Source organism: Myiozetetes cayanensis, unplaced genomic scaffold (assembly GCF_022539395.1).
Source record: "Myiozetetes cayanensis isolate MyiCay16 unplaced genomic scaffold, myiCay2020 scf32, whole genome shotgun sequence".
Taxonomy (NCBI): Eukaryota; Metazoa; Chordata; class Aves; order Passeriformes; family Tyrannidae; genus Myiozetetes; species Myiozetetes cayanensis.
In genome coordinates, this window is record NW_026087544.1 from 3,988,520 (window position 1) to 4,013,885 (window position 25,366).

The window sequence follows — 25,366 nt, forward strand, 5'->3', positions numbered from 1 at the left end:
TGGAAACGTGCAGGAACCAGCCAGGCTGCCTCTGCTATCCCTATTCTGCCATTTGAAGTGAAGGACACTTCACTGTGTGCTGGTGCTTCCAGTGCACCCCAACGTTATTTGGCTAAACATTGTTACAGGGAACAGGAAAATTATGTTACAGCTTCACATCATAGTTAAGGACGATGTTGCTCTGCCTCAGAGGGGTTTGTGCTTCCTATGACAACATCACAGCCCTGCTCTTCTGCTCCACTGCTCACACAGAAGCGATGGGATACCTCACACCAGACCGGTGCCAGCAAGGAAATTATATCAGTATCAAGTTTTGTCGGAATGCACAGTGTCTACCTCCTGCTGCCAAGTGTGAGACACTAACACCTATTTCCTCAAGTGGAGGAGTGTGATACAAACACAGGGAGATGACAGAAAGGTGAGACCCTGACAGGCAGGGGTTCCCTGTTCTTTGGTCGTGCACTGCAAAAAACTCCACCAGAAACTTCCTAGCACAGCTGGTGCCATCTGTTCACAGAGCCACAGACTGGTCTGGGCTGAAAGAGACCTTAAATATAATTTATTGCAGTACCCTGCCACGGGCAGGGAAGAATTCAGTAACAGAGGTTTATGGACTTCGATGGGGCTCAGCATTTTGGCAGCAAATGAAGATGTTTTAGAGTAACACAGTGGTTTTCTCTGGAGCTGAGTTCGAGTTTCTGGGCAGTTACTGACTGGGGGGGTCACAGCTTTAAACCTGAAGACAACACAAAGGGCCCAGTTTAGTGGCAATTGAGCTTTTAATCTGTGACATTACTGCCAATTAGACCACCAGCCCCTCTGAGATGCCTTCAAGGAGCTGACACAGTGTGGGGCTGTGTATATGTGTGTGTATAAATGGTGAATTAACCAGCAGATGGCACTCAGAAGTGTTTGGTAATTTCTGGATTGCACAGAGGCCGACACAATTTACTCTTTTAGTGCCCCATCAAATAACTTTTATATGTTGCTCTTAGCACCCCTTGTACATGCAGCTTTATTGACTACACCTCCTAAAAGCCCTTTCCATCATTGCCTTGCCCAGGGGAATTCAGGGGGAAAAAAAAATCAAGAAACCAAATGTCTTTCTTAAACTAGAAAGCATCATTATCTGAAGTCAGCAGAAAGATTTCCAAACACCTTCTAAAAATGGATTAAAAAGAAAAACATCTTATTTCCTACATACAGATCCCACATCTGTAGAGCAAACAACCCGTTTATTTTCGGGAGCTGTGTTTGATTCCTTTCAATGTGATATAATGATCTGCTGAGAAGAAATTTGTAGCTGTTAGTAGTAGAGTGATGGAACTGGAAAGACAAGTAAATGCACTTAAAGCTTTGCTAAGTGTTAGGGGAATAGATCTTGTTGATGGATGAGATTTTTGCCAAATTATTTCCTGCACGTTCTCAGGTAAGGCAAAGATTAAATCTTTATTCCACTTAGATGTGCAGAATACTAATGAATATTATATAAAATCATTATTCTCGACTGGGTCTGTTCTTTCATGCATTCCTTGTTCTTAGCTGGTTTGGGAGGGGTGAGGGGCAGGAAACATTGGACACACATGTCAGAAGAGACATCACTGACTATGTGAGGTGGAGAGACCACATGCTGGACACCACTTCATCTCCTATTCCTCTTCTGGCACTGAGAGGACCTATTCAGGCTATAAAATGAACATAAATTGTTCCTTGACCTCCATGTATCAGGGCAAGAGATTTTTCTTTGCAGCCATAAATACAAGAGAGCGAAGCGTGTCCTGTGGGTACATTATTCTCTTGCAGATTATAGACATTGGGACATTTCCAAAATTCATATCAGTACCTTTTAGGAAATAATGGAAGCTCTGAATCAATAACCTTTGCAGACTTGAAACCAGAAGTGTTTCACTGATTCACAAGCTGTACAGTCATTAATTAAGCAGCTGAGTGCTGGCTATTTGACTAGCCTAGATCTTTGCCTAAGTGTGTTCCCATCCTCTTCCCCACACGATTGATCTAATGCATTATTAGTCACCCAGAGCTCTCTCTGGGCTTTATGAAAACTGTACTTACCCTTCTCAATTTTGATTAAGCAGAAATGTCCTTGGGTGTGCTACAACTGGCTGAGACGTACCAGGATCAGCCCATTCCTTAGGAATGGCACAGAGAGAACGAGGGGATGGAGCTGAGTGTGGCACTTGGAGTGTCCCTGGGAGCTCTGCAAGGCTGCTGCACACCTTGGGCATGATGTTGGCTCTGCTCCTCTCACATCTTTTTGGAGGCTTTTCCCTCAACAACCCTTCTGCTGGTGTGTCTCCACTTTTTTTTGTCTGGTTTTCCCCCTTAGATTTGTTTAGTTAATTAGGAAAACACCCACTGTTCCTTGCAGAGCCGGTGGGTAGATTCCTCCAAGAGGCATCAGCACATCTGATGCACCCTGTTCCCCTCCCAGCAGCCCTTTGCCAGGTGAAGGATGTACCTGGTGCCTCCTTGACTCTTTGCCAGCGTTTTTCCTTTCATTGCCATCCATCAGTCATAGCAACCATGGCTATTTGTGGATTGAAAGCCAAGAGCTGTGAGCTCCCTGCTAACACCACTGCCTTTCCTCGTGGTTGATCCTGTGCCTCCCTCCCACAGCACTTCCAGGCAAGATGCTCAAAAGGCATCACAACAGCAGCCCCAGAGTGCCTGGCAGGCATCACATCCACCTCCATGTCCTTAGACTGGCAAGGGAAAAGCTCTCTGTGCCCTGCCAGGACAGCTCCAGCCTGAGAGCCACCTTCCAGGGCTGATATCCTGCATGTCCTGCATGCACACCGTGCTCCCTGTGGTGCCTGGGATCATGTCCCCCTTGGGCACAGCAGGCACAGGACACGGTGCTGGGCACGTGTGTGAGACCTCACAGCTCTGTTAGAAAGTTCTGAACACACTGCAATGGAAGAATGGGTGTCTCACATCTCAGTTCCAGAAATAACAAAGACAGTGATGGACTTGGTGTCCAGCTGCAAAGCAGCTCAATCATTCATTTGCCCCCAGAACCAGCCAGGTCCTCCTGGGAGAGCAGTGGAGGAACAGCTATTGTGGAAGGTTAATGCCACCCCTATGGGCAGATGTGGGCAGCGAATCTGACACCCCACAGTGCAGCAAAGCCCAGCAACTCCCACTGGCCCTCCAGAGGCCGGTGTCATCACGTCTGACTGTCACCATGTGCACGTGGCAGACACTGGTGCCACAGCTGCGGCTCCCCGGGGCTAACGGGACCATCTGCAGGGAGGCAATGAACCCATCAGCTGGGAGTCTGTGTAGGACTCACCCCTTTGGGGTGAGTGAGTCCCAGCCTGTCCTGCCCTGGGGCCGCTCAGCACACTCTTGGTACCTGCCAGACACCCCACACCGCCCCACAGCACCCCACACACGCTGCCAGGGCATGGCTGACCCTCCCCGGCACACACTCACCGTCGTCGCGTACTGAATGTCCCTCCAGATGGAAGTCTCCCGGGACAGGTCCGAGTCCTCGAACAGGTTCTCCAGGATAACCTCCCCGATCATGTCGTGCCTGGAGAACCTGTCGAAGTCGAAGACGCTCAGGTGGAGCTTCCTGCTCGCCAGCTCCTCGTGGGGCACGGGGAAGTGGAAGGACTCGTCGAAGGTGGGATTCAGGGTCTTCCTGTGGACCCGCGTCTGGAACTTGCGCTTGCGGTCGGGCAGGAGGTAGATCTTCACGTAGGGGTCCGAGCTGCCGCAGAAGTCTTTGGCTGGCAAGTCAAAAGCCCTGAGAATCCGGACGGTCAGCGTCTCGTTCTCGTAGTCGTACTTGAGGGTGAAGTTGATTTTCCCGCAGGTTTTCTCCGCCTCCTTTTTGGGGTCCTCGGTGTCGACGGTTTTTTGCTTGTAGAGCTCGGGCTTGATGCGGCCGATGCTGGTGGGCTGCTCGGCCACGGCCGGAGAGTCCATGCCGTAGTCCATGCTGGACACGTGCATCTGCCGAGGGAGGTGCCTCTTGAAGGAGATGTGCCTGCAGGAGGGAGACACGACAGCTGTGTGGTTGTCCAAGGACATCCCTCGCCTTTCTCCTCCCCTGGAACACTAAGCTCAGAAAGGCGGAGAGCACAAGAAGGGGGTTCAGTTGGTCCTCCCGACCTCGGCACAGAAATCATGTGTGTTATGGAGAGTGAACGCTGAGGGGAACACCTCCAAAAAGCTTGAAGGAACCCACCCAGCAAATCTCTTAAATTCCAGAGTATTTGCAACAAGCTGCATTTTTTCACCTGTTACACAAGTCACAGCCCAAAGTTGAACAGATGAGCCCTGACAACTCCTTAACCAGATCAAAAACAACCCAGACTTTTCCCAGCCTCAGTCCTTACACTTCCAAGATACTGGCACCAAGTTCTCTCAGGTAAAAAAATCCACTTTTTTTTTTTCTTTGTGAGCATGACCAGCTCAGAAGGTGAAGTTTTATCTGTAGAATCCCAGAATGGTTTGGGTTGGAAGGATGACCTTAAAGCTCATCTCATTCTACCCCTTGCCATGGGCAGGGACACCTTCCACCAGATCAAGTTGCTCCAAGACCCATCCAGTTGGCTTTGCTGGGTATTGCTGCTTCCAGGCTTTTCCAACAGACTCATCAGAAACTGATAGATAATTGTTGACAGGGAGGAAGGCACAGCCTTGTCAGGAATCATCTCTTGCCTTGAGCTCCCCTCCAGCACAAGTGAAGCTGTGGGTAAGCAAAGCTTTATCTAAGCAAAGCATAAAAGCTTTCTGTGGACTCACAGCATTATTTCAGATTATCTGGTATTTACAAGAGCAGCTTATGGAGTTACTTAACCAAACCAAGAACTGGTGCAGCCAGAGCATTAGCTTTTGGTGGTATGTGGTTGCTCTCCTTGGCAGGTTCCTCGGAGGCATTAGGCTGGGCTGTGAATCAGAGGAACCTGCCAAGGAGAAAGTGGGTTTGAGACCTGCCCACGTACAGCCGAGTCCCACTTTGTTTGTCCTAGTTCAGGCAGGCTGAGATTTTGTGGTGGTTTTTTTTTTTTCCTGCTCTGTTGGAGAAGTGTAACAAAAACAGAACTATCACGTGCATGCAGGGAGGGAACCAGCAGTCCAAGGAGCCGTGTGGATAAATGAAAGAGCGTGTGGCACAATCGCAGGTGGCACCGCGGTGATTTAACTCCAGCGACGTCAAACAGGAGGCTGCGGTCGGTGCCTCACCAGTTCTGCAGAAATGCAGCCAATTTTCTGAGCAGTGTCTGTTTTCACAGTTGCTCTCCCTCTCACACCACGGGCAGGGCCAGTGAAGCAAACAGAAGTGCTGGGGCTCAGCCAGGACCCTGCCATCACCCCTTCCTGTCCTCGTTTCACCACCTCCCGTGTCAAGGAGAGCTACTGCATTTCATAGAATCACAGGATGGTTTGTGTTTTGAAGAGACCTTAAAGCCCATCTTTTTCAACCTTCCACTAGCCCAGGTTGCTCCAAGCCCTGTCCAACCTGGCCTTGGGCACTCCCAGGGATGGGGCAGCCACAGCTTCTCTGGGCAACCTGTGCCAGGGCCTCACCAGCCTCCGAGCAAAGAACTCCTTCCTCACATCTGATCTAAATCTCTGCTCAGTATTCCTGCCCAGAAGGTGTCCCAAGCTTCATGCAGCCTTACCCTACTTCCTGAGGATATGCTGATGTCTCTGTCCCTGGCTGAGATGGAGATGGGCACAAGCACCGAGCGCAGCTGGTTCTGAGCTTGTGCACTGAGCGATACATCAGTTCTGCTGATCTAATTGTTCCTGCTCGGAGCCACGGCAGTGAGAGCGAGCCAAAAGGTCTAATTCTGTCTGACAGAGCACATCATTGATACTTCAGCCTGCCTCTCATGTTGGAACAAAATTAAAGTGGCCAAAGCATGCGGGTGACTTGACACAATGAGGTCAAGTCACAGTAATAGGGCTTGAATCCCTGATTTTTTAAAAAGGCCCACGGTAAGCCAGTCTTAACTATTAATTGGTTAATGGCCAACCTTGGGACAGTAATCCAGAGTGTGGGTGCTTTCTTTAGCCTCCCTGATGGTACCTGAACCTCCAGATTCATTCAGCAATCCTCCTGCCTACCCAGTTGCTCACAGAGCAGTGTCCCTGCTGAGCACTCCATCACTGCTGAGCACCTTGTCCCTGCTGAGCAGAACCACGGAATACCCTGAGTTTGAAGAGAACCACAAGGATCATCCAGTCCAACTCATGGCCCTGCACAGGACACCCAAACAATCCCACCTAAGAGTGTTGTCCAAACACCCCTTGAGCTCTGGCAGCCTTGGGGCCAGTGCCCACTGCCCTGGGGAGCCTGTTCAGTGCCCAACCACCCTCTGGGGGAAGAACCTTTCCCTGAGATCCAACCCCTGACCCAGCTCCAGCCGTTCCCTCGGGTCCTGTCACTGCTCACAGAGATCAGTGCCCCCCTCCACCGCCCCTCGAGAGGCAGCTGCAGACCCCGAGGAGCTCTGACCTCATCCCTTCCGAGCATCCCAACCCCTCGCTCACCTGGTGGAAGACGCCGGCTCCGTGGTTTGCCTCTGGATCCGCGTGCGCCGCATGATGTGGTCCTTCATGGACATCTGGACCTCTGCAGGGATGTCTGGGGACGTGTGGCTGATCTTCACCGCTGCCTCCAGGAAGCTGATGGCCCCCGCGTCCTTGAGCTTGTCTGCCATGCCGTCCTTGGCGCAGCCTGCCTCGCTCCGCAGCACGGCCAGGCTAGAGGAAAGGGCCTTGTTCCTCCAGGGAACCCAGCACAGCTTCCAAAAGAGAAACAGAAACACTGCCACCAGGGCCAGGCCACACACAATAACTATCACTGCAAGGAGGCTGACGGAGAGCTCTGCAGGGAGAGAACAACAGCGACAGGGAGGGGAGAGGAGAGAAGAAAAGATGGTGAGAAAATCGTTAAGTAAATGGAAGAAATGGTCCAAAGTGACTTATCTCACAACGAATGTAGAGCTCTTAGCAAGTTCTTCAAGTGAGAGTCAAACCCAAGTGAGCATCCCCTGACACGCCTGGGACACGTCTGGGTGGAAATGAGTGTCTCCATATGGCCAGAGCTATCGAGCTTCATACCATGATGCTTAAACTGGCTATAAAACATCACCCTTGGTTTGCTTTGTGTCATCAGCAAACTGCTGAGTCTGAAATCAAGAAGAATTATACAATTGCATGGTAGGAACAAGCTCCAGTGCTGTACTGGCAGAAGGTGCCTTTCTGCTTCACTCCACGGCTGTTCAGGCACTATAATGAAAAAAATCCATCTACCACGATCCTGGAAGTAGATTATTGTTGTACTATCAACACCCACATCTTGTCCAGATGTGCCCACGGGGAATAAAACATAAATATCAACACAAAAAAACCCAAAAACAACAACAACAAAAAAAATGATCACAAGCTGCTGAGGCAGAGAAACCAAACATAGAAGGAGGCTGTACAGAAAGTGCTGCACAGTCTTCCTTACTCTGAATAGCACAGGAGCTGTGTGTTCTCCGACTCTCTGAGACACTTTTGTCTCATGTGTTGTGTAATTCAGCACTTCACATTTATTTCCCTGCCTGAGCCCTGAGGAATGTTGTTGGTGACCTCCTGAATGGGGGAACTCACCTCTGTGCTATAAATGTGATTCCTGACCTGTGCTTTGCCTTAGACAGGAGTCTGTTTACCTTGGTCATGGAGTTTAGTTTTGTACAGCTGTAATCAGACATTTAATCATGGAATGGTTTGGATTGGAAGGAGCCTTGGAGATCATGTAGTTCCACCCCCCTGCCATGGGCAGGGACACCTTCCACTAGAACAGCTTGCTCAGAGCCCCATCCAACCTGGCCTCGATGTTTAAGGCTAAGAAAAATCTATGAAATACGAGGAAAGACAAAGTTTTAACATGGACAAAACAGCTGAATTTTAAAACTATTGAAAGAAACCCACAAAGACAACAACAATGCAACCCCACTTATGAACCATAACAGCAAAGTGCTCAGGAACACATTTGTACCATCAGCCTTTGCTCAGGTGTCTCTGGGAATAGAACAGCTATTTAGGATTGCATTTAGGATCGCTGCAGCAGTTCCTGCAAGTGAAATCTCAAGGCAGCACCAGGCACAAGATGCGACATCTACACCTGAGCAAGTCAGTTCTGCTGAACACCCGGGAAACCATCTGTTGTGTCTGATATCCCAGAGGAAAATACCTTCCCACAAAACTACTGAGCTTAGCAAATTCACCAAGAAGCTCCCTGACTGCCCACGGGTGCTTTCACTCGCAGGGCAGGGCTGGAAGGTGCCAGCAGGTCCAGAGGGAAAGAATAAATGTCACCCAGAGCTTTTTGCCACTTCTCTCTCCCTTTTCCAGCCTCCTGTCCGGGTCAGGCTGCAGGGTTTATTTTCTCCTTCAGCTCCAAGGTGGAAGCACAGATCGCTGCTGGGGTGAACAAACAGATCCCATCGTATTTAATAATAAATGTGGTTGTACGAGTCAGCGGCTGAGCTTCCTCAGAGACTTGCCTAAATGTATTCTCACCAAAGCTGAGAGCACAGAGGCACCAATTCCCTCTACTTTGAGTTAAATCTTGGAACTGTGCCCAGGAAACTCAAGCACTTTCAGAAGAAAACTCAAGAACCTGGACTTTTTTGCAAGTGCCTCCCCGCTGGTACAAAGGAAACCATTGTAATGCAGAATCTCTCTCTCCTGGGAATTGCTACGTGACACAGAAGTTTCTGTTCTTTCCACCCATTCCAAGGATTCATATGGGCCGTGTGGCTCATTAACAGAAACCATCAGAAATAATCAGGTTTTCCTTCAGGAAACCTGTTGCCAGCTCGAGAAAGATCTTGGTTCTTGTCACTCCTTGCCGGGCTGGCATTCCTAATGTGTCTGACAGGATTCACAGACACTTTTATGCATGACCTCCTACTCCTTCCTCTGGCAGCTGCCATGAAGCAGGAGGAGAAGGGATCAGGATTTTACAGGCAGTTTTTAAGCATCTGCCCTGTTAGAATATTGGGTTGTTTGAAAATGACATTGAATTCGCCAGGACTTTTCCGCGACTTATTAAACTCAAATATCAATTGGACAGAGTTGACCTTCATTGACTTAATGAGCTTTCTCTTATGAATTTGAAAATACCACTTACTTTCTAGAAAATACAGAGTATTCAAAATGTTATGCTTTAAATGTCCTTTAACTTACAAGGAACTGTGAAAACAAGATAATTCCTCATCTAGCAGAAAATGCCCCAGGGTCAGAGCTTGCTTGGGTGTCCCTGGCACAGATGGAGGTAAGGCCAGTTCCCCCAAAAACAGAACAGGCCAAAAGGACACCTCAGAAGAGGAGAAGAATGAGTTCCTTGGTTAGTATTATCCCACCCTCTGCAAGGTTTGGATCCAAGATGTCCTGAGCAGGGAGGAAAGAGGGATGTGCCTGGATCCAGCAGTGAGGAAGGACTCACTCTGTCTAATGCAGGAACACTTCAGCCCCTGAGCATTCACAAGGGACAGATTATCACTCTGACAAACAACCCACCTGAGGAAAAACATGACAAGAACTATGTTTTTATTGTATTTCCCACTGAAAAAAAAAATTAACAGGGAGTTATTTGTCACTTTTCTATCTGGTAAGTGGTGTGACAGAAGGGCAGAGCAGCTCCAGCCATCCCTCACCCTGGTCCTATCAAACCCCGTGCTGATCCCTCATCCTCTCCCAGTTCCCCTGGGAGACACTATCATGCTGGAAAATGGGGTTTATTACAACTTGTAATTGAAAAGATCAAGCTTAAAAGAAGGAGGTTGCAAAAACAAATTAACATGGCTATTTTCCAGTCTCGCTTCCCCCTGGGAGCAAGAGCTGCTTCCCAGAGGAATCTTCAGCTGGAAAGTGTGGCTACAGAGCAGCAGTAACAAAGCTCTTGGCTGATTAATAAGGAGGGAGAGGAGAACAAGGAACAGGAAAGACATGGGTATGAACATGCACATCTACCTGCATGAGCTGGTATGTTTGGGATAAGTCATCGAGCTGTTATTTATATATTTATTATATAACCCACTCGTTACCAAAACACCACAAAAAAGACCTGAAGCCGACAGCACGAAACAGGGATGCCAAGAGCACAAAGGAGACTGAATCCCATCAATGCCACCCACAAATGATCTCATTTCTGCCTTGACTTGGCTTCTTGGTTTGTGTTTTTTACTGATTTTGTGACATCTAAACCCCTTGCTATCGAACCTTACCAAAAAGCTCACAGAGTGGCTCAAAACTGTAAAATTTCCAAGAAGGTCACTACTTTTTACTGCCTTTAAATCAAAGACCAGAAGGCCCAGGGCAGGACAAAGAGCCAGTGGGACAACTTAAAACTGCAAAGCTGAAAGCAAACTGAGGAAGAAGGAATAATTCCACGGTTAGTCCAGCCCTCCTCACCCCGCTGTCCGTGGGCTCAGGGAGCAGCTCATCACTCCAACCACCCATTTTGTTTCGTCTTGGATGGGAACTAATTAAGAGATATGGTCGAAGTACCTTTCAGCTTGATGTCCCTGATGACTCCATAATACCCAAACTGAGTTACCAAAGGGGATAATTAGCAAAGTCCAAACAGAAAGCGATTAATAATATGACAAAGTCATGATTACAGCAGTCTGTTAACTGCAAGACAATAGTGGTCTAATTGTGGCAACATTGACTTTTACTGCTGTGAAGCAGCTTGCACTGTCATTAAGGAGATTCATGGCTAACTCCGAGTTTAATGTGAAGAGTTATATTTAATATCCTGAAGATGTAATTTAGCTTTCCTTCCACCCACTCCCCATAGAGAAAACAAACCACGCTTGATGGCTCTCTCAGCACTCCAGCATCCATTAGTCATTCCAGATACCTGTTGTATTTAAAGGAAGTTGGAATACCGTGAGTGGAAGTCTAATGGGCTGGAAACACTCAGCGCTGCAGGCGGAGGTGCCGTGTGGGGTCAGGGTGATGCTGGAGGAGCTCAGATGAAGTGGCCACCACCCAGCTGTCCCCTTCTCCCTGCTCTGTGACAGCTGCAAAGGGACAGACACCTTTCTCAGGCCCTGGAGCCCCTCACCAAGGCAGAGGGGTCAGCCTGACCTGACCCTCCACTGATGTTGGGTACCAGCAGTGCTGTCACCACAGCACGATGGGTCCCACAGCTCCATCCTCATGCACAGACCCAGAAACAGCCTCCAAACCTGATCCTGCCAAGAGCAAAGAGGTCCTGAGCAGGGCTGACAGCTGGATTCGATGATCCTGGTGAGGCCCTTCCAACTCAGCATGTTCTGTAATTCTGTGATTCCCTGCGTGGGGTTCTAACTCATAAATTCTCCAGTGGTTCATGGAAAATCTGGAGAGCTTGGGCTGATTTGCTCCCCACTGGGTTTCCTTCAGCTGTAAAAGCAGCTATTCTGAGCTCCAGCTTGGAGCATGTAACATCTTCCCACAGCAAATAGTCCTGGAAGAGCAGAGCAGTTCCAGGAGATGGCAGATCCCAGGGGCAGGGGGTGATGGTGACGTACCTTCCCCTCTCTTGCACTGGCTGCATGACTGGTTTTCCAGTGTCATACACCAGCCATCGCTCACACCACGCCAGCAGATATTTCCAGGCTTCTCTGTCCATTTTCTGCTACATTTTTCTATTGCAGCAGTGCTTGTGAGAATATATTGTTCTATTTCTGCAGGGCTTTGTAGGGATCACGCACTCAAGTGATGGATTACTACGAGAGTTATTGCTGGAGGAGAAGACAGGCAGCTCTGGGGCTACAAGGGACCACGTGAGGCACCCACCAACTGCTGATCTCATTTTCTCTCAACTGAGAAGCATCAGCAACGTGAGTTTGATTAGCTGAGGGCTGGAAATTGGGCACGAGAAGCCGCGGTGGATCTCGGAGGCCGATGGGCAGAGGGGAGCACAGGGCAGCAGCTGCAGAGAAGGAAGAGGGTTCCATGAAACCTCAGACATGGACCTGTTTATTTAGCAAAGCTGTTCAGCTTTGGAGGAAGGAACAGGGGCTGGGTGGAACAGAAGCCAAATACTTGACCCTCACAGCAGCATCGCAGCCAAAACCAAACCAAGGACCAGAGAGGCAAATGGGAACGTCCCTTTTGGGGACACAGCACAAGGCAAACCCCGAGGGGCACCACGGGGGGCAGCAGCAAACAGAGCCCTTTGCCACAGGGATTCTGGAAAGGAAACTGTCTGGCTTATAAATCCTGGAATGCTGAGCTGGAGGAGAGGCGACTGCAGTGCAGCAGAGAGCAGTTCTCAGCCAGCTCCCTATCCCCTCTCCAAGCCTCAGCAATGGTAACAGAGCAAATAACAACGATCAGATTGTCCCTGTCACCTCACACAGCTCCAATCCCTGTATCAGCAGGCAGCTGTGTTTACAGAGCCCACAGCTAAATGGGCACTGGGGTCTGCAGAGAGCCTGGCAGCAGGAGGGAAGCACTGCAAGCCCACTCACTGATTGCCTGTGTTTGCTGGGATGGTGTCCAGTGTGCCAGTCCCCTGCTGGTGGCTTCATTGTCACATTTCAGGACCCCTCGCTGCCATTTGGCTGTCATTTGAAACTTCAGCAACTTCCTGATTTACTGGTGGTGTTCTCCAGGCAGCCAGGAGCTGCAGGAATATGCCCTGAAATATTCCTGAGCTAGACAGGTCATTAGGAGCTGTCACTTCAAAGTCCAACTACCGTCAATTCACCTTTCACAGGCAGCCTGGCAGCCCAGGAGCTGCTGCTCCAACACCATCACAGAGCTGTGGGTCTCAGCTGAGGGGAAAATATTTCATCAAGTGCTCAGCAGATGTTAAAGGACCGGGTCAGAACACAACTGTGGATGGAGCAGAGCTCCTGCTGCCCCTCAGACGTTATCTCATGCTGTGGGAGGTGGTGAGGGCTGCAGAGCACCACATCTGACCCCAGAGCACCGGGGACATCAATCACCTTCGGCTCTGAGGGTCAAGGACCTGTTTTCTTCGACCTTCCCAACTGCTCCTGGCCAGGCAGTGATCCCAGCACCAGGAGCACAGGTCAGGACCTGCTTGCAGCTCTACCCAAACCCACAGAGAGCCTGCTCAGACCCACCAGAGTCTGGCTGCTTGTCAGGATCCCTTGAAGGGGGGCTGAGGGCAGTGATGTGTCCTGAGAGTTTGTGGGATCAGAAACACCTGGTGCCATGACCTATCCAGAAAAAAACACCCAGAATCAGAGAATATTGGAATATTGAGTCCAGCTCCTGGCCCTGCACAAGACACCCCAAAGTTCCACCCTGTCCCTGAGAGCATTGTCCAAACACTCCCGGAGCTCTGGCAGCCTTGGGGCTGTGCCCACTGCCCTGGGGAGCCTGCTCAGTGCCCAACCACCCTCTGGGGGAAGAATCTTCTCCTGAGATCCAACCTGACCCTTCCCTGACACAGCTCCAGCCGTTCCCTGTGGTCCTTTCACTGCTCACCAGAGAAACAATACAGAGTGGGTTTTTTTCTCTTGGTCATGCAAGTAATAATTCACTTCTTTTGTTGTTCTACATCAACCACAAGCAGCCCCACTGAAGACAGAGTGGTGAATCTGAATTGACAGCAAGTTTTCACAGAGTGGGAAAATTTCCACACTGAGCTCATTACACAGAGCTCAAAGGCAAACTCCCCTCTCCAAGCAGGGGTGGGAATACTGGGAATGCTCATGAGCTGGGTGTTCTGAGAGGAAACACTCATAGAATCCTAGAAACATGGAATGGTTTAGGTTGGAAGGGACCTTAAGGATCATCTTATTCAAACCTCCTGCCACGGACAGGAACACTTTCCACTAGACCAGGTTGCCCAGAGCCCCATCCAGCCATGGAGTCTCCCTGGAAGAAACACCTCCCTGGAAGCTGAAAGGAGATTTATCCTGTTCCTGTGCTTCCCCCTGTACTATCAGCTCCCACCAGCTTCCTCCTGCCAGCACAGGCTCCCCAGGAACCCCAACAGGGCCTCCTCTTCTCCTGCACACACCAAGCCATGGGGAGATAAAGACAGGAATACTCCAAGTGGATATGCCAAAGTTTCAGTTAGACAGCAAAAAAACTTCTTAAAAATTAATTTGCTGCTACCACAGGGTTCCTGCCATGCAAGGGCTTATTGGAATGCAAACTATAAGCTTCAAAGGGGAGGATGAATCAGAAGTTATTTTGAGAGTAATTATATAAGACTACAAAACTCAAACCATCTCATTATTGCACGGCAAGGATGGAGACAACCTCCTTCATATGGAGACCTTGCAGGGATCCAGTGTTTCAAGTGCCTGTGATCTGTGGCCCGAGTGCAAACAGCAACCTCATCATTCCCATCCAGGCACAACTTCCTTCATTAGGCAGTGCCAGGGCTTTTCCCACCATTTGCTGTGTTTCTTAGGGGGATGTGTCTCTGTAGCTGGGAAAAGGAACTAGAATGTGTGACATGGACAACTTCAGCCAGAGTTTTGTCCCTTTAACCATTGTGTAGTTTAGAAGCACAGAATATCCTGAACTGGAAGGGACCCACAAGAATCCAGTCCAACTCCTGGCCCTGCACAGACACCCCAAAATCCCACCATGTGCCTGAGAGAGCTTTCCAAACACTCCTACAGCTCTGGCAGCCTTTGGGGTGGTGACCACTGCCCTGGGGAGCCTGTTCAGTACCCAAACACCCTCTAGGGAAAGAACCTTTTCCCAATATCAAGCCTAACCCTCTCCTGACAGAGTTCCAGCCATTCCTTCAGGTCCTATCCTGGTCACCAGAGAGAAGAGCTTTCTATGAGAATTTGCTGCCCTGGAAAGCTTGTGAGTGCCAGTATTTGCAAATTCCCAAATGTTCTAAACTCCTGTTCAAATTATACCTAAGGAGAAAATATTTAAGCCATAAATTTGCACATGGAATAAATCTCTCTTCCAACAACCACAGCCTCAAGGCTCTCCCATGTCATCTTGGAGCCTGCGGCTCCTCGTGGCTGTGAGAGGATGGGCTCCTGGCACAGCCCTGAGCAGTCACCTGCATGGTACCCTGCCTGCAAGAGGGAAAGAGAGTTGTTTTTATTCTTGCCTACATATCCAGGCTGCAGCTGAAGCTCCTGCTGTGTCTTGGCTTGGAGGAGGCGATGCCTGTGCTGTCCTCGTCCTCTCTGTGCCCCGGTCCTCGTCCCCCAGTGGGGACTGTCACACTTCATGGTCTGAGAGAGATGCTTAGACAAGTGCTTTAAACAGAGAAAAGACACTGCCACACCCTTTGCTACCTGCTGTTCTTCAGCTCGTGGTTTGGCCCTTCTACCACCCAGGGAAGAGGTGGTAAATGTTCTCAGTCACAGGAGCTGCTCCAGCCCCCGCTGGAGTTTAAAAAAGCAGAGGGAAATCTGAACAGAGCAATTCAGAGGGAAAGACCAAACGTGATTTTCAAGTGCAGAGTCAACCATGAGGCACTTCACAGCCCTCTATGTATATACAGCAAAAAAAGAAAAGAGCAAATACACACATACAAATCAAAGAATCATTAAGGAAAGGACCTCCAAGATCATCGAGTCCGACCAAACAAAAGTGCACAAAGCACAAAGAAAGGGATGTGATGTAAGATGAGAGCTTGGTAGCCTGGAGCTTGTGCCTTGCTCACTGAAATAGAATGGAGGAAGAGTTAATTGCCCAAAAAAAGGCAAAAGATCATGAATAGCTGACAAGCACAAGCCCTCTGTGTGGGTGCTCTGGGCAGGAGAAGCCTCTGCCCTCGCAGGCTCTGAACAGCCAGTGATGAAACACCACACAGCCCACATCTCTGCTGAGCTGCAACACCAAATCCAACGTCCCAGCCACCCTCTCAGATGTTGGCTGTGCCTGTGGACAGTCCTTAAACCCATCCTCAGCTTGGGATGGGCTTTGTGCTGAGAGACACAGCAGAGACAAGAACTAACACCCACTCAGTGGGGCTGTGCCCCAGAGAACAGCTGGGCTGGAGGGGACCCATCAGAGGCTCCTGAAGACCAAAAATGTTGGTGTTCTGTGGTTATTGACTGATTTGGACTTTCCCTCCAGGCTGTGTCCAAGGCACATTTGTCACTGAAACTTCTGCTGGCGTGTGCAGCCCAAAGGGGAACTTTGGGTTGCTGGAAACACAGCACTTCTGTTATCAAAAGTGACAAAAATAAGGAAAAAAAAAAAACTTTTTCAAGCCGAAGGAAACATTTCCCGGTGATTTCTGTCACTTTGTGACTTAATCAACTGCTCTCTAGAGCATTATAAATGTGATAGTAAGAGTTGTCATTGCTTTCTGCCTAAGTGATGACAGGCTAATGAACTATTATAAGCCACACTGCCTGCAATTATTGCACAGGGCTGTGTGCTAATCCCATGACATTTTATCACAATATGCTGTAGCAACATCTGTAAACAACTTGGTGGTGCTGAACACACACAGTGACCCGGGCTGAGGTTAAATCCCTGATGCTGAGCATCATCCTCCTCCTGTGATGTGACTGCGCAGACAGGACCTGAGCTGAGCTCTGTGTGCCAGGGGAATCTTGTGGAGACTCCTCAACACAAAGGGAAGCCTCTGTTCAGACCTGAAGCTGAGCAGAGCCGGGCAGAGAAGGAAGCACTGAAATCCAGACATCTCTGGGATGCAAAAATCCACCTGCATTTCGGGATGCGAAGCAAACGAAACAAGTAAAACCTCTTTGCTGCTACTCTGTCTCCCTTAAACAGCAAAAGACTTTAAAATTTCCCTTCAGAAACTTGGTCAGAGCTGTGTCTGTTGTGAGGCACCACCACAGGTCAGCAGTGTCTCCGTGCCCACACTCTCCACCCCACTTTGCTGCCTCTCACTCCCTACACTGGGATTCATTTTTAGGGAAAAGCTTCCCTGCAGCTCTTTCTTGGACTCCATTTTGGCTAAAAAAGTCACTAAAATCAGGCTGCCCTGAGAAGATCTCAGGGTGAAGTTTAACTGGGAGCAGAACTGGGGGCTCTCCCCACCCCTGCACTGTACGAGTGCTGACCCCCATCCCAGTGCCTGCAGCCCCCTGCTCTGCAACCCCAGCAGCACTCAACCAGGGTGGGCAGAAGATCCCAGTTGTGAATCAAGGCAGCCCAGAAAGCTTTCCAGAGACTTTCCTGAGTGGTCCCTGCCCAGGGCATGGAGCTCCTCCAGCACAAGGGGCTCCTTGAGCTCTGGTAGAATCCTGGAGGAGCTTTACTGCCTGGATGTGCCCATTAGAGACCCAAAAGTAGAGATGCAGGACTCACCCAGAACTCCCCTGGCTCCAGGGGCTGCAAAGGTTGGGTGATGCCCACACCAGTGTCCTCAGGCTGCCAGCTGAGGGCACCTAGACCCAAAACAACCACGTAAGCCCACGCCATGCCCTCTGTCTCTCTCTCTCTCTCTCTCTCTCTCTCTCTCTCAACTTGTCGTGCCAATAACACCCAGCACACAACAGGCAGGGGCTCTGAATGGCAGAGCAGCAGCAGTGGGTCCTGCACTGTTCACGGAGCAGCCAGGAAGGCCCCACCTGCCTGGGCCCCAGGGCTGGTACAAGGACCCTGCTCCCAAACGCAGAGGTTTGGAAAAGAGCATTTCTTTGTTCAAGCTGTGCTGAATGATGAGGGAACTTCCTCCCTGAAAGGCTCTGCTCCTGTCATTAACTGCTGCTGCTGCTGCTTCCATTAGCTTGGAACAAAGACAGGGATCTTTAACCCCTAAAATGTGCTCCACAGCAGTGGTGTGGGCAGGCTGGGCTGCCTGATCCTACACATTGATTAAACGGGTTCTGAGATTCCCTTTTCCAGTGGTTCTTATCACTCCACACCCTGCAGCTCACAAGCCTGCCAAAATGAACATTTTTGACCAGAGCCCAGCTTGAGAGCTGGGATCAAATAACTCCCAGCAAATGCTCCCCAGCATCCAGGAGATGAAGTGCTGCGTCTGGAGAGGATAAAACGAGGAGGTGCTCTCTGTGCTCACCTCACACTGTGTCACACAAGTGTATTCATTGCTTTGCAGCAGCTACAAACACACAGAGAGAAAAGCAGAGTAATGCAATCCCACGGGCACTGCTGTGCTAGAATTCCCAGGCAATCATTATTCCATGGAACCAAGCAGTCTGGGGCTGTGTGTCTTAATGATGGCTTGGAAAGGGGCTTGTATGAACCATGCTCCTGGCATCCTGCTTTCAGGCTTTGCTGCACAGTTTCCTGTGATGTTGTCAAACATGAACCTGCCACAGCACAACAAACTGAACTAAGCATAAAGACACCCTCAATCAGCATCTGCGGCTCCGCTCCGTGGGAGACACCCTGCAGGATAACTTTCTTTATTCCCCAGGCAGGTGGAATGCACAGCGAAATAATCGCTCCGAAAATCCCCTCCCTGACCCTCCAGGATGCCATTTTGCAAGGTACAAGTATAATTAAAGACAGGACATGGCAGGGAGACTAATTACATCTCTCCCAAACAACTGCCAGCGTGATTGCTCTGTTAGTGAGTGCACTGGATTGAAGCAATAAGGGCTGTTGCAGGCGAGCTCCCTGATTTTACAACATGCAGACAGGAAGGAAAAATAGGTATTATCACCCTCGAAAAAGAAACAGCAAATATTAAAGCCAGAAAAAGCTGCCTAACCAAGATGAGGTGGGAACCCCAGGGTCCTGAGGAAGAATATGCGATCGCACCTAGAAACGGGGAACAGCAAGAAGAAACAGGTAAGAAAAACAAGGACAGTTGGAACTGCGGTCAAATAACAAATTGTTTGAGGCGTGAGACCCTGCTGTGGGTCTGTTTTGTCCCTGCACGATGAACACACACATGTGAGACGAGCCGGGCTGTGCAGCAAACGGCGCTCGGCGCGCCGGAGCGACTCCGGCACGGCAAAGATGCCAAGCAGCAAACACACCTGCAAACACACAAAAAAACCTGCTAACCACCCTTCCCAGAGCCGTCCCACGGAACGGTGGGGAAGATCGGAGCCGGGCTGCGTGCCCTGGTTTGAACCGGCTGGAAGCACACGCTGGGTTTCGGTGAAACGTCGGGAGAATACACCGAGAGCGGGAGGAAATGTTTCAGCGGCGAAGGCAGAAACTGCTGAAGCAAAATGTACTATTTTTTTTTTTTTTAGGATAAGCGGCTCCATATTGTGGGGAAAAAAAAAAAAAAAAAAAAGGCAAAGAATTATTAAAGTAACTTCAGAAATGTGGACTTACCAGAGCGGCAGCAGCTCCTCAGCGCGGTCCCTGGTCACTGCCCTCAGCCTGCTCGCGCATCAATTAACACCAGCAGCGATGCCGCTGCCTGTTTCTATGGAGTTGGAGATGCTGATCCCTGACTATGCATGAGGCTACTGCAGCTGCATCGGAACAGGCTCCCCGGTCCGCAAAAATCTACAAACAGGAGCAGCCTCCCTGCTCTGCCTCGGGAATGAATCAACCAGCAGCAATTAGGGGGCTGCAAACCTGCGTCGATGCAGAGAGGTGCTCACAGGGCTCCTGAACACGCACACTCCACGCAGCTCCAGAGGTGCATTTTATTTACCAGGACCATCACAGAGCAGAGCCAGAGGCAGCTGGAGAGCCACAGATCCGCACACAATACACAGGCAGAGACACGTGTCCGGAGACAGGCGATTTAATCCATTTTTCCTACATTTACACAGCTGGTTTTCAACCTTATTTCAATCTAGTTTTGCAAACCTTCCTCCTGGCAGCAAGGTCTGAACCAGAAAACCTCCAGGACCTGAGCACAAACCTGGTTTACTTGATCTAAAGAGCAAATCTGCTGCACGTAGCTCTGGCTGGCTCTTTCCTGGGAGGAAAGGCAAGATCCATTTTACAAGTGCATTACTCCGTGATAAGAGGGATATTTGCCCCAAGGAACAACTCCTCACATGCCTGGCCTCAGGAAGCACAAGCTTCAGTGGATAATATTAGCTTTGCTTGGGTGGCTCTGAGCATGTTTACTGTTACATTGACTTAAAACACACTTGAATGGTGATTCAGAAAACTGTTATTAGGGCTGGTGAGTAAATTCAAGACGTGCCCGTATTTCACAGGTAGTGGCTGCAGGCATCCCATATTCATGAATGGGGGTGTAATCAGTTTTCCCATTAGTCAGACTATCTTATCAAGGGATAATTTCTTCCAAGAAAAACACTCCGGAAGCAATTTCTCAATATAAAAATGGTCTTTCTGCACCAACATTCCTGCAACGAAAAATCCTCTAGTGCAAGGAGATTCACCCCTTTTTCTGCCCGCAGCAAGAAGACTTCTGTGCTTGGTTTAACATTTTGATAGTCTTTGCCAAGTGCCAGGAGGGTGTTCAGTGCTGTACAAGCTGTACTGAGAGTTCAAAAAGAACAGTTCACACAAGGGGCAAAACACTAAATGTGCTGTGAATTATTGGGGGTGAGAGCCCAGGACAGCTGGCAACGTGTGCTGGGAGCACAGATCATCCTAAAGTCTCCTCTGGTTTTGTGTTTTCCCCTGCTGTCCTATTCCATCCTCTCACTTCAGCTTTAAACCTCCTGCAGCAGGAAAGCCCAAGAGCCTTTTGCTGGGGTGAGCCAGTGCACAAGGGAGGGTTTGAGGAGGGTAACACATTGTGCTGAGATCAACAGGGACTGCTGGGGGACGTGGGGCTTTGTGGACAAAACCTGCAGCCCCTCTGCACATCCCCCACTGCATCCCGAGCTTTCCACAGGGAAGCAAAGCTTTTTACAGATGGATCATTAAGAAAAAGGAACCCAACGTGGGTTATTCAAAGAAAGTAGTGCTGCAGGTAGGAATCAAACCCAGGGGTTTGCTCCTGGATGTGCTCTGATCCTTTTGTAAATTCTCTCCCATACCCAGGCACCATCCTTTAAATCAGCACCATGAGCCACCTGCTCCAGTCATGGAATGGTGGAATCACAGAATGGGTTGGGTTGGAGGGAACCTTAAAGCTTGTCTTTGTTCCACACCCTCTGCCATGGGCAGGGACACCTTCCACCAGCCCAGGTTGCTCCAAACCCTGTCCAACCTGGCCTTGGACACTTCCAGGGATGGGGCAGCCACAGCTTCTCTGGGCAACCTGTGCCAGGGCCTCCCCACCCTCACAGGAAGGATTGCTTTCTGATATCCAATCCAAACCTACTTTCTCTAGTCCCACTCCAGCAGCTCTGCACATTCATTTCAGAATGAGTCAAGCTCAGCCCTTCCACCCCATCCCCTCCACATGATCTCCCAGGCTGGCAGCCTCTGTCCTCATCCAAACCTGGCACTGCCAATCCACGGGGAGCAGGACCCAGCTCAGGGGAATGTTGGGAGTGAGTCAGCAACACAATTCAGTCCAAACTCAGCAACAACCTGACAAGTCACAGCACCAGTTCATGGTGCTGAGAGCAGTGCAGGGCACGACACAGTCCCAGTTCCCAGGGATTCAGGGATGCTGGAACCAAGTTTCCCTCAGCAAGGACCACAGGCTGCATCCCCCTGGATCAGCCCTGGGATGGAACAGGCAGGGAGAGCTCACTCCACTGCAGGAGCTCAGAGCATTCCATGGGGGGTCATAGAATGGCAGAATTCAGCTCAAAAATCCCTTCCCGAGCTGGAAGGGACTCACAAGGATCACCAAAGACCAAGTGGTCCTACACTGGAGCACTCCAAGGACCCTGTTTCCCAGAGCCTGTTGCAGCTCCTCTCCATGGGAAGGGGGATTGGTGAGGGGGGCAGCTCACTGTGCCCACTGTCCTGAGGGGTCCTGGCAGGGAGGGCTCCAAGAGCTTTGCACTTCAGAGGGACTGGACCACAAACCCTCTCAAATATCCAAGAGCTCCCCCTGCCCCTCTAGGGCAGAGAAGGGACGTGTCCATGCATTTAGGGGACACCACAGCCAGCGGTAAATGCTGTCCCCGTGTCCCAGGCACCGCCTGAGCACTGGTGGCACTCGCAGCATCCCTGCACAACAGCTGAGGCCTGGCAGGGAAGAGAGCTATCAGATGGAGGGAGCTCCGGGGGAGGGTTTCAGACAGGCACAACAAAAGGCTGCTGCAGCTCGCTCGATCTCAGGGCCCCCAGCCAAGAGATCAGTTCTATTCCTGGCACCGCCGAGGGCCGAACTGCAGGCGAAGCTCCCCCTCGCCTCTCCCTGACGCATCGGGACCCAAACCTTCCCCAGACAAACACCTCATTTTTCCTGACATATTTAGCTGCTGGGGGACTTGCAGCAGCAGCAGCAGCAGCAGCCCTGCAATCCTCCTTTGTTGGGTGCACACAGGAGAAACGCTGCGGCTCGATTCCTCTTGTTGGCTTTAAGGAGTACATTCAGCTATTGCATAACCCGAAGGACAGGGAGCAGATGAGCATCTACCTCGTCCACAGCAGCACTTCAAACCATTCAGCCCAAAATGGTTTAAAAAAACCCAAATCACTGCACAAAAAACCCTTACTCTTACATAAACTGTTCAGTAATATTTTTATATTCACAGGTTTTTTTTTTCCACTCTTGGATGCAGTTCAAGAAGGCTGGTGATACCTGGCTCATTTCTTTGCCACTCCACAGCGTTCCCTGAGGATACTGCTCCCCACCAACACATGAAACAGCAGAAAACACCAAACTGCCCCCGTGGGGCTGCTGGCAGAGCTGTGCAGGAGCAGCCTGGCAGTGCTTTCTTAAATGTGAGCTTCACCAGGATACTGGAGCAGCCAGGCTGATTCAGCCAGGAGTTAATAGATTTATCCAGGAGGCAACAAACTGACCAAGAAGCCGGAGACTTCACGTGACGATGACAAACTGGGCCAATTTGACTCCAGCAAACTTGGTGTTTGGTTGCCAGGGCTGTGCTGTCCCCACGGGGACACTTCAGCAGGAGCCAGGACTTCTCTGCCTTGGTACTGGCACGGCACCTGCCTCGTGCCATCTGCTCATCTTCACGCAGCCACACTTTTTATCTGCCTGCCTTTCTGAGGACGAGCTCTCTGGGTCTGAGCACAGGACTCCAGGCAGCCCAGAGCAAATTTGCTTAGCACAAGACTTGGGGATAAAATGGACAAAGCACCAATGCAGATAATTAGATAAACATCCAGACACTGATGGGAAAGGTTTGGTACCTGTGTAACTGCATTAGTTAACACTTAATGCAAACAGATCTTTCCCCGTGCTGGAGCAGTTTTACAGCCAGGTATTGAGAAATATTAGCCCATGTAGGGCCCAGAGTGTGTCCTCAGTGCTGTCTAGACATAAAAATGGGCCCAGTCATGCAGAGCAGAGACAACAGCCCTGGCTGTTCCTGCAGCCAGCCCAGCACAACTCACCCAGGGCACTGGGGCTGCCACTCCAAGCAGAGCTCAGGGCACACAAACATTTGCAGTGCTGAGGGCAGATGATGATGTGATCACGACCTGAACACGGGGTCCTGAACAGGCTGCACAAATAAATTCACATCTGTCATATCAGGGTGGACAGAACAAGAGCAGTGCAGGTCTTGCCGCTGCAGAGTCAGGAAAATGTTAATTTTGGTGCTGACTGAAGAATTCCAAAGTGATAGAATAAGTTATTTGCAATAAAGAGGAGAGCTGCATGGGATGTGATGTGTAAAGACACAACCACCCATAGTAAGAGGCCTCCAGAATAAGCAGGTATAAAATAAAGTTATTTTAAAAAGAGAATTTAGTTACAGGCAGAGTGGGGTGTGAAAGGAATGTGTTTGGTTGGACATACCAGCAAAACAATGCTGGAAGCAGCAGTGCAAACCAACAGCTGGCAGAGTCCTGGGTACCAGTCACATGCCAGGATGAGGGGGGCAGGAAAAAGGGAAGGAAGATGACACAGAAAGCCTTGGACAGGGATTGATGAGCGAGTGCTGCACAGGGGCTCTGCACAGTGTGCTCAGAGGGAGAGAAAGAAAGTTGGTGAGAAGTGATGCTGTGAAATCCACCTGTGCTGGCAGGTCATTGCCTACAGAAACCCTAAAAGAAGCCCTCTGAAAATGTAGGAATACACATACAGGTCATCAACAACGCTAAAACCCATGGGATTTGGAGTTCTGCGCCTCAGCACGTGGGGTTCAGGCTCTCCCTGCCGATGTCTCCTGAAGTGACAACACAACCTCACTGGAGCAAGGAGGTGTGAGCAATTCCCCCTTTGCAACACAGAGATGCCTCTCTGCTCCTGGAGCATTATTCCTGCTCCTGACTCATCAGTGACACACCAATGTCCCTCCCTGGCTCTACAACCTCATGAGGAACAACTCAGGCAGTTCTTGGGGAAAGGAAAACACGTACATGAAAGTACCTTCAGATCCCTTACTGGTGAACTAAAATCCATGCAATCCATGTAAGTCCCTCCTTTTCTCAGACTGGGATCGCAGCAAACAGTTTCTTGTCAGCTCAGTTACTTCCATAGGCTCTTTACTACTTTTGTTTTTGTTGGCTTGGTTTTTGTTTTATACAGGACAGGACTCTACGTTTGTGCAAAAGGAACTTCCACAAAACTTCATCATCTCATTAACCAGCCCAGAACAACCCTTGCAGCATTCCCATTCCACACCAACAGGTGAGGCAGCACTTGCACCCAAAAAACTTCACCGTGGAACACATGAAAAGGAAAATAACCCCCCAGCCAGGGCGTCAAGACCAATCCCTCAGGTCTAACACAGGGATCCCAAACATTCCCCTTCCCCTGCCGAGTCCTCCTGCCTTCCACGGGCACCCTCCAGCAGACGGGAGCAGGGGACCGTACCTGGCTGGGAGATGATGAGGCTCTGGTCAGAAGGCAGCAGGAGGAATTCCCTGCAGGTGTCCAGGTCCAAGCTGGGCAGGCTTTTCTTCTGGCACAGCTCGGTGACGATGTGAACTGCCCTGCGACAGCGGCCGTCGTCCCTGGCACCGCTCATCGCCCTCTCGCATCCTCCGCCACCCCCTGCGCTCCAAGAAACTCGGACTAGGAAAAGAGGGTGGGTTTGGTTCCCATTACACCAGCAGCTTCACACCAGTTCCACCCCCTGGCATGGCAGCAGCTGCTGGGACACCCCGAGTTCCAGCCCTACGGACCCCGCTCAGAGCCGGAGTCTCCACCAGCCTCCTGGACCTTGAGCTCCCCACGGCCCTGCCAGCGCTCCCGGTGCCTCATTGCCTCTGAGATCACAGATCTGTTTACTGCCAAGGCTGCTCCAGACAAAGAACCTCCTACCAAACTCAGTTTCGTGCCCTCCACACGACACACGTATTAAAGCTGCAGCCCAGACAATTCTTTTTAACCCTTTCACTGCTGCCTTTCCTCCAGGTACGGAGTTTCAGACCCCGAGCCCGGAGTGATTTTGCAAACAGAATGAATGCTGAAACCTCCTGGCTGAGGATGGCACATCACCAGGGA

General features: G+C 50.2%; 1 protein-coding gene across 1 annotated transcript in view; it reads right to left on the reverse strand.

Moving 5' to 3' along the window:
* Window positions 1-25,138, reverse strand: part of SYT6 (synaptotagmin 6) — a 34,159-nt gene extending 9,021 nt beyond the window's left edge. The window contains exons 1-3 of the mRNA XM_050326849.1: window positions 24,734-25,138; window positions 6,532-6,868; window positions 3,457-4,015 (exon numbers count right to left, since the gene is read on the reverse strand). Of these exons, the coding sequence (XP_050182806.1) occupies window positions 3,457-4,015; window positions 6,532-6,868; window positions 24,734-24,887 (1,050 nt within the window). The 5' untranslated portion in view covers window positions 24,888-25,138. The remainder of the gene's footprint in view (window positions 1-3,456; window positions 4,016-6,531; window positions 6,869-24,733) is intronic.
* Between the last annotated feature and the right edge of the window lie 228 nt (window positions 25,139-25,366).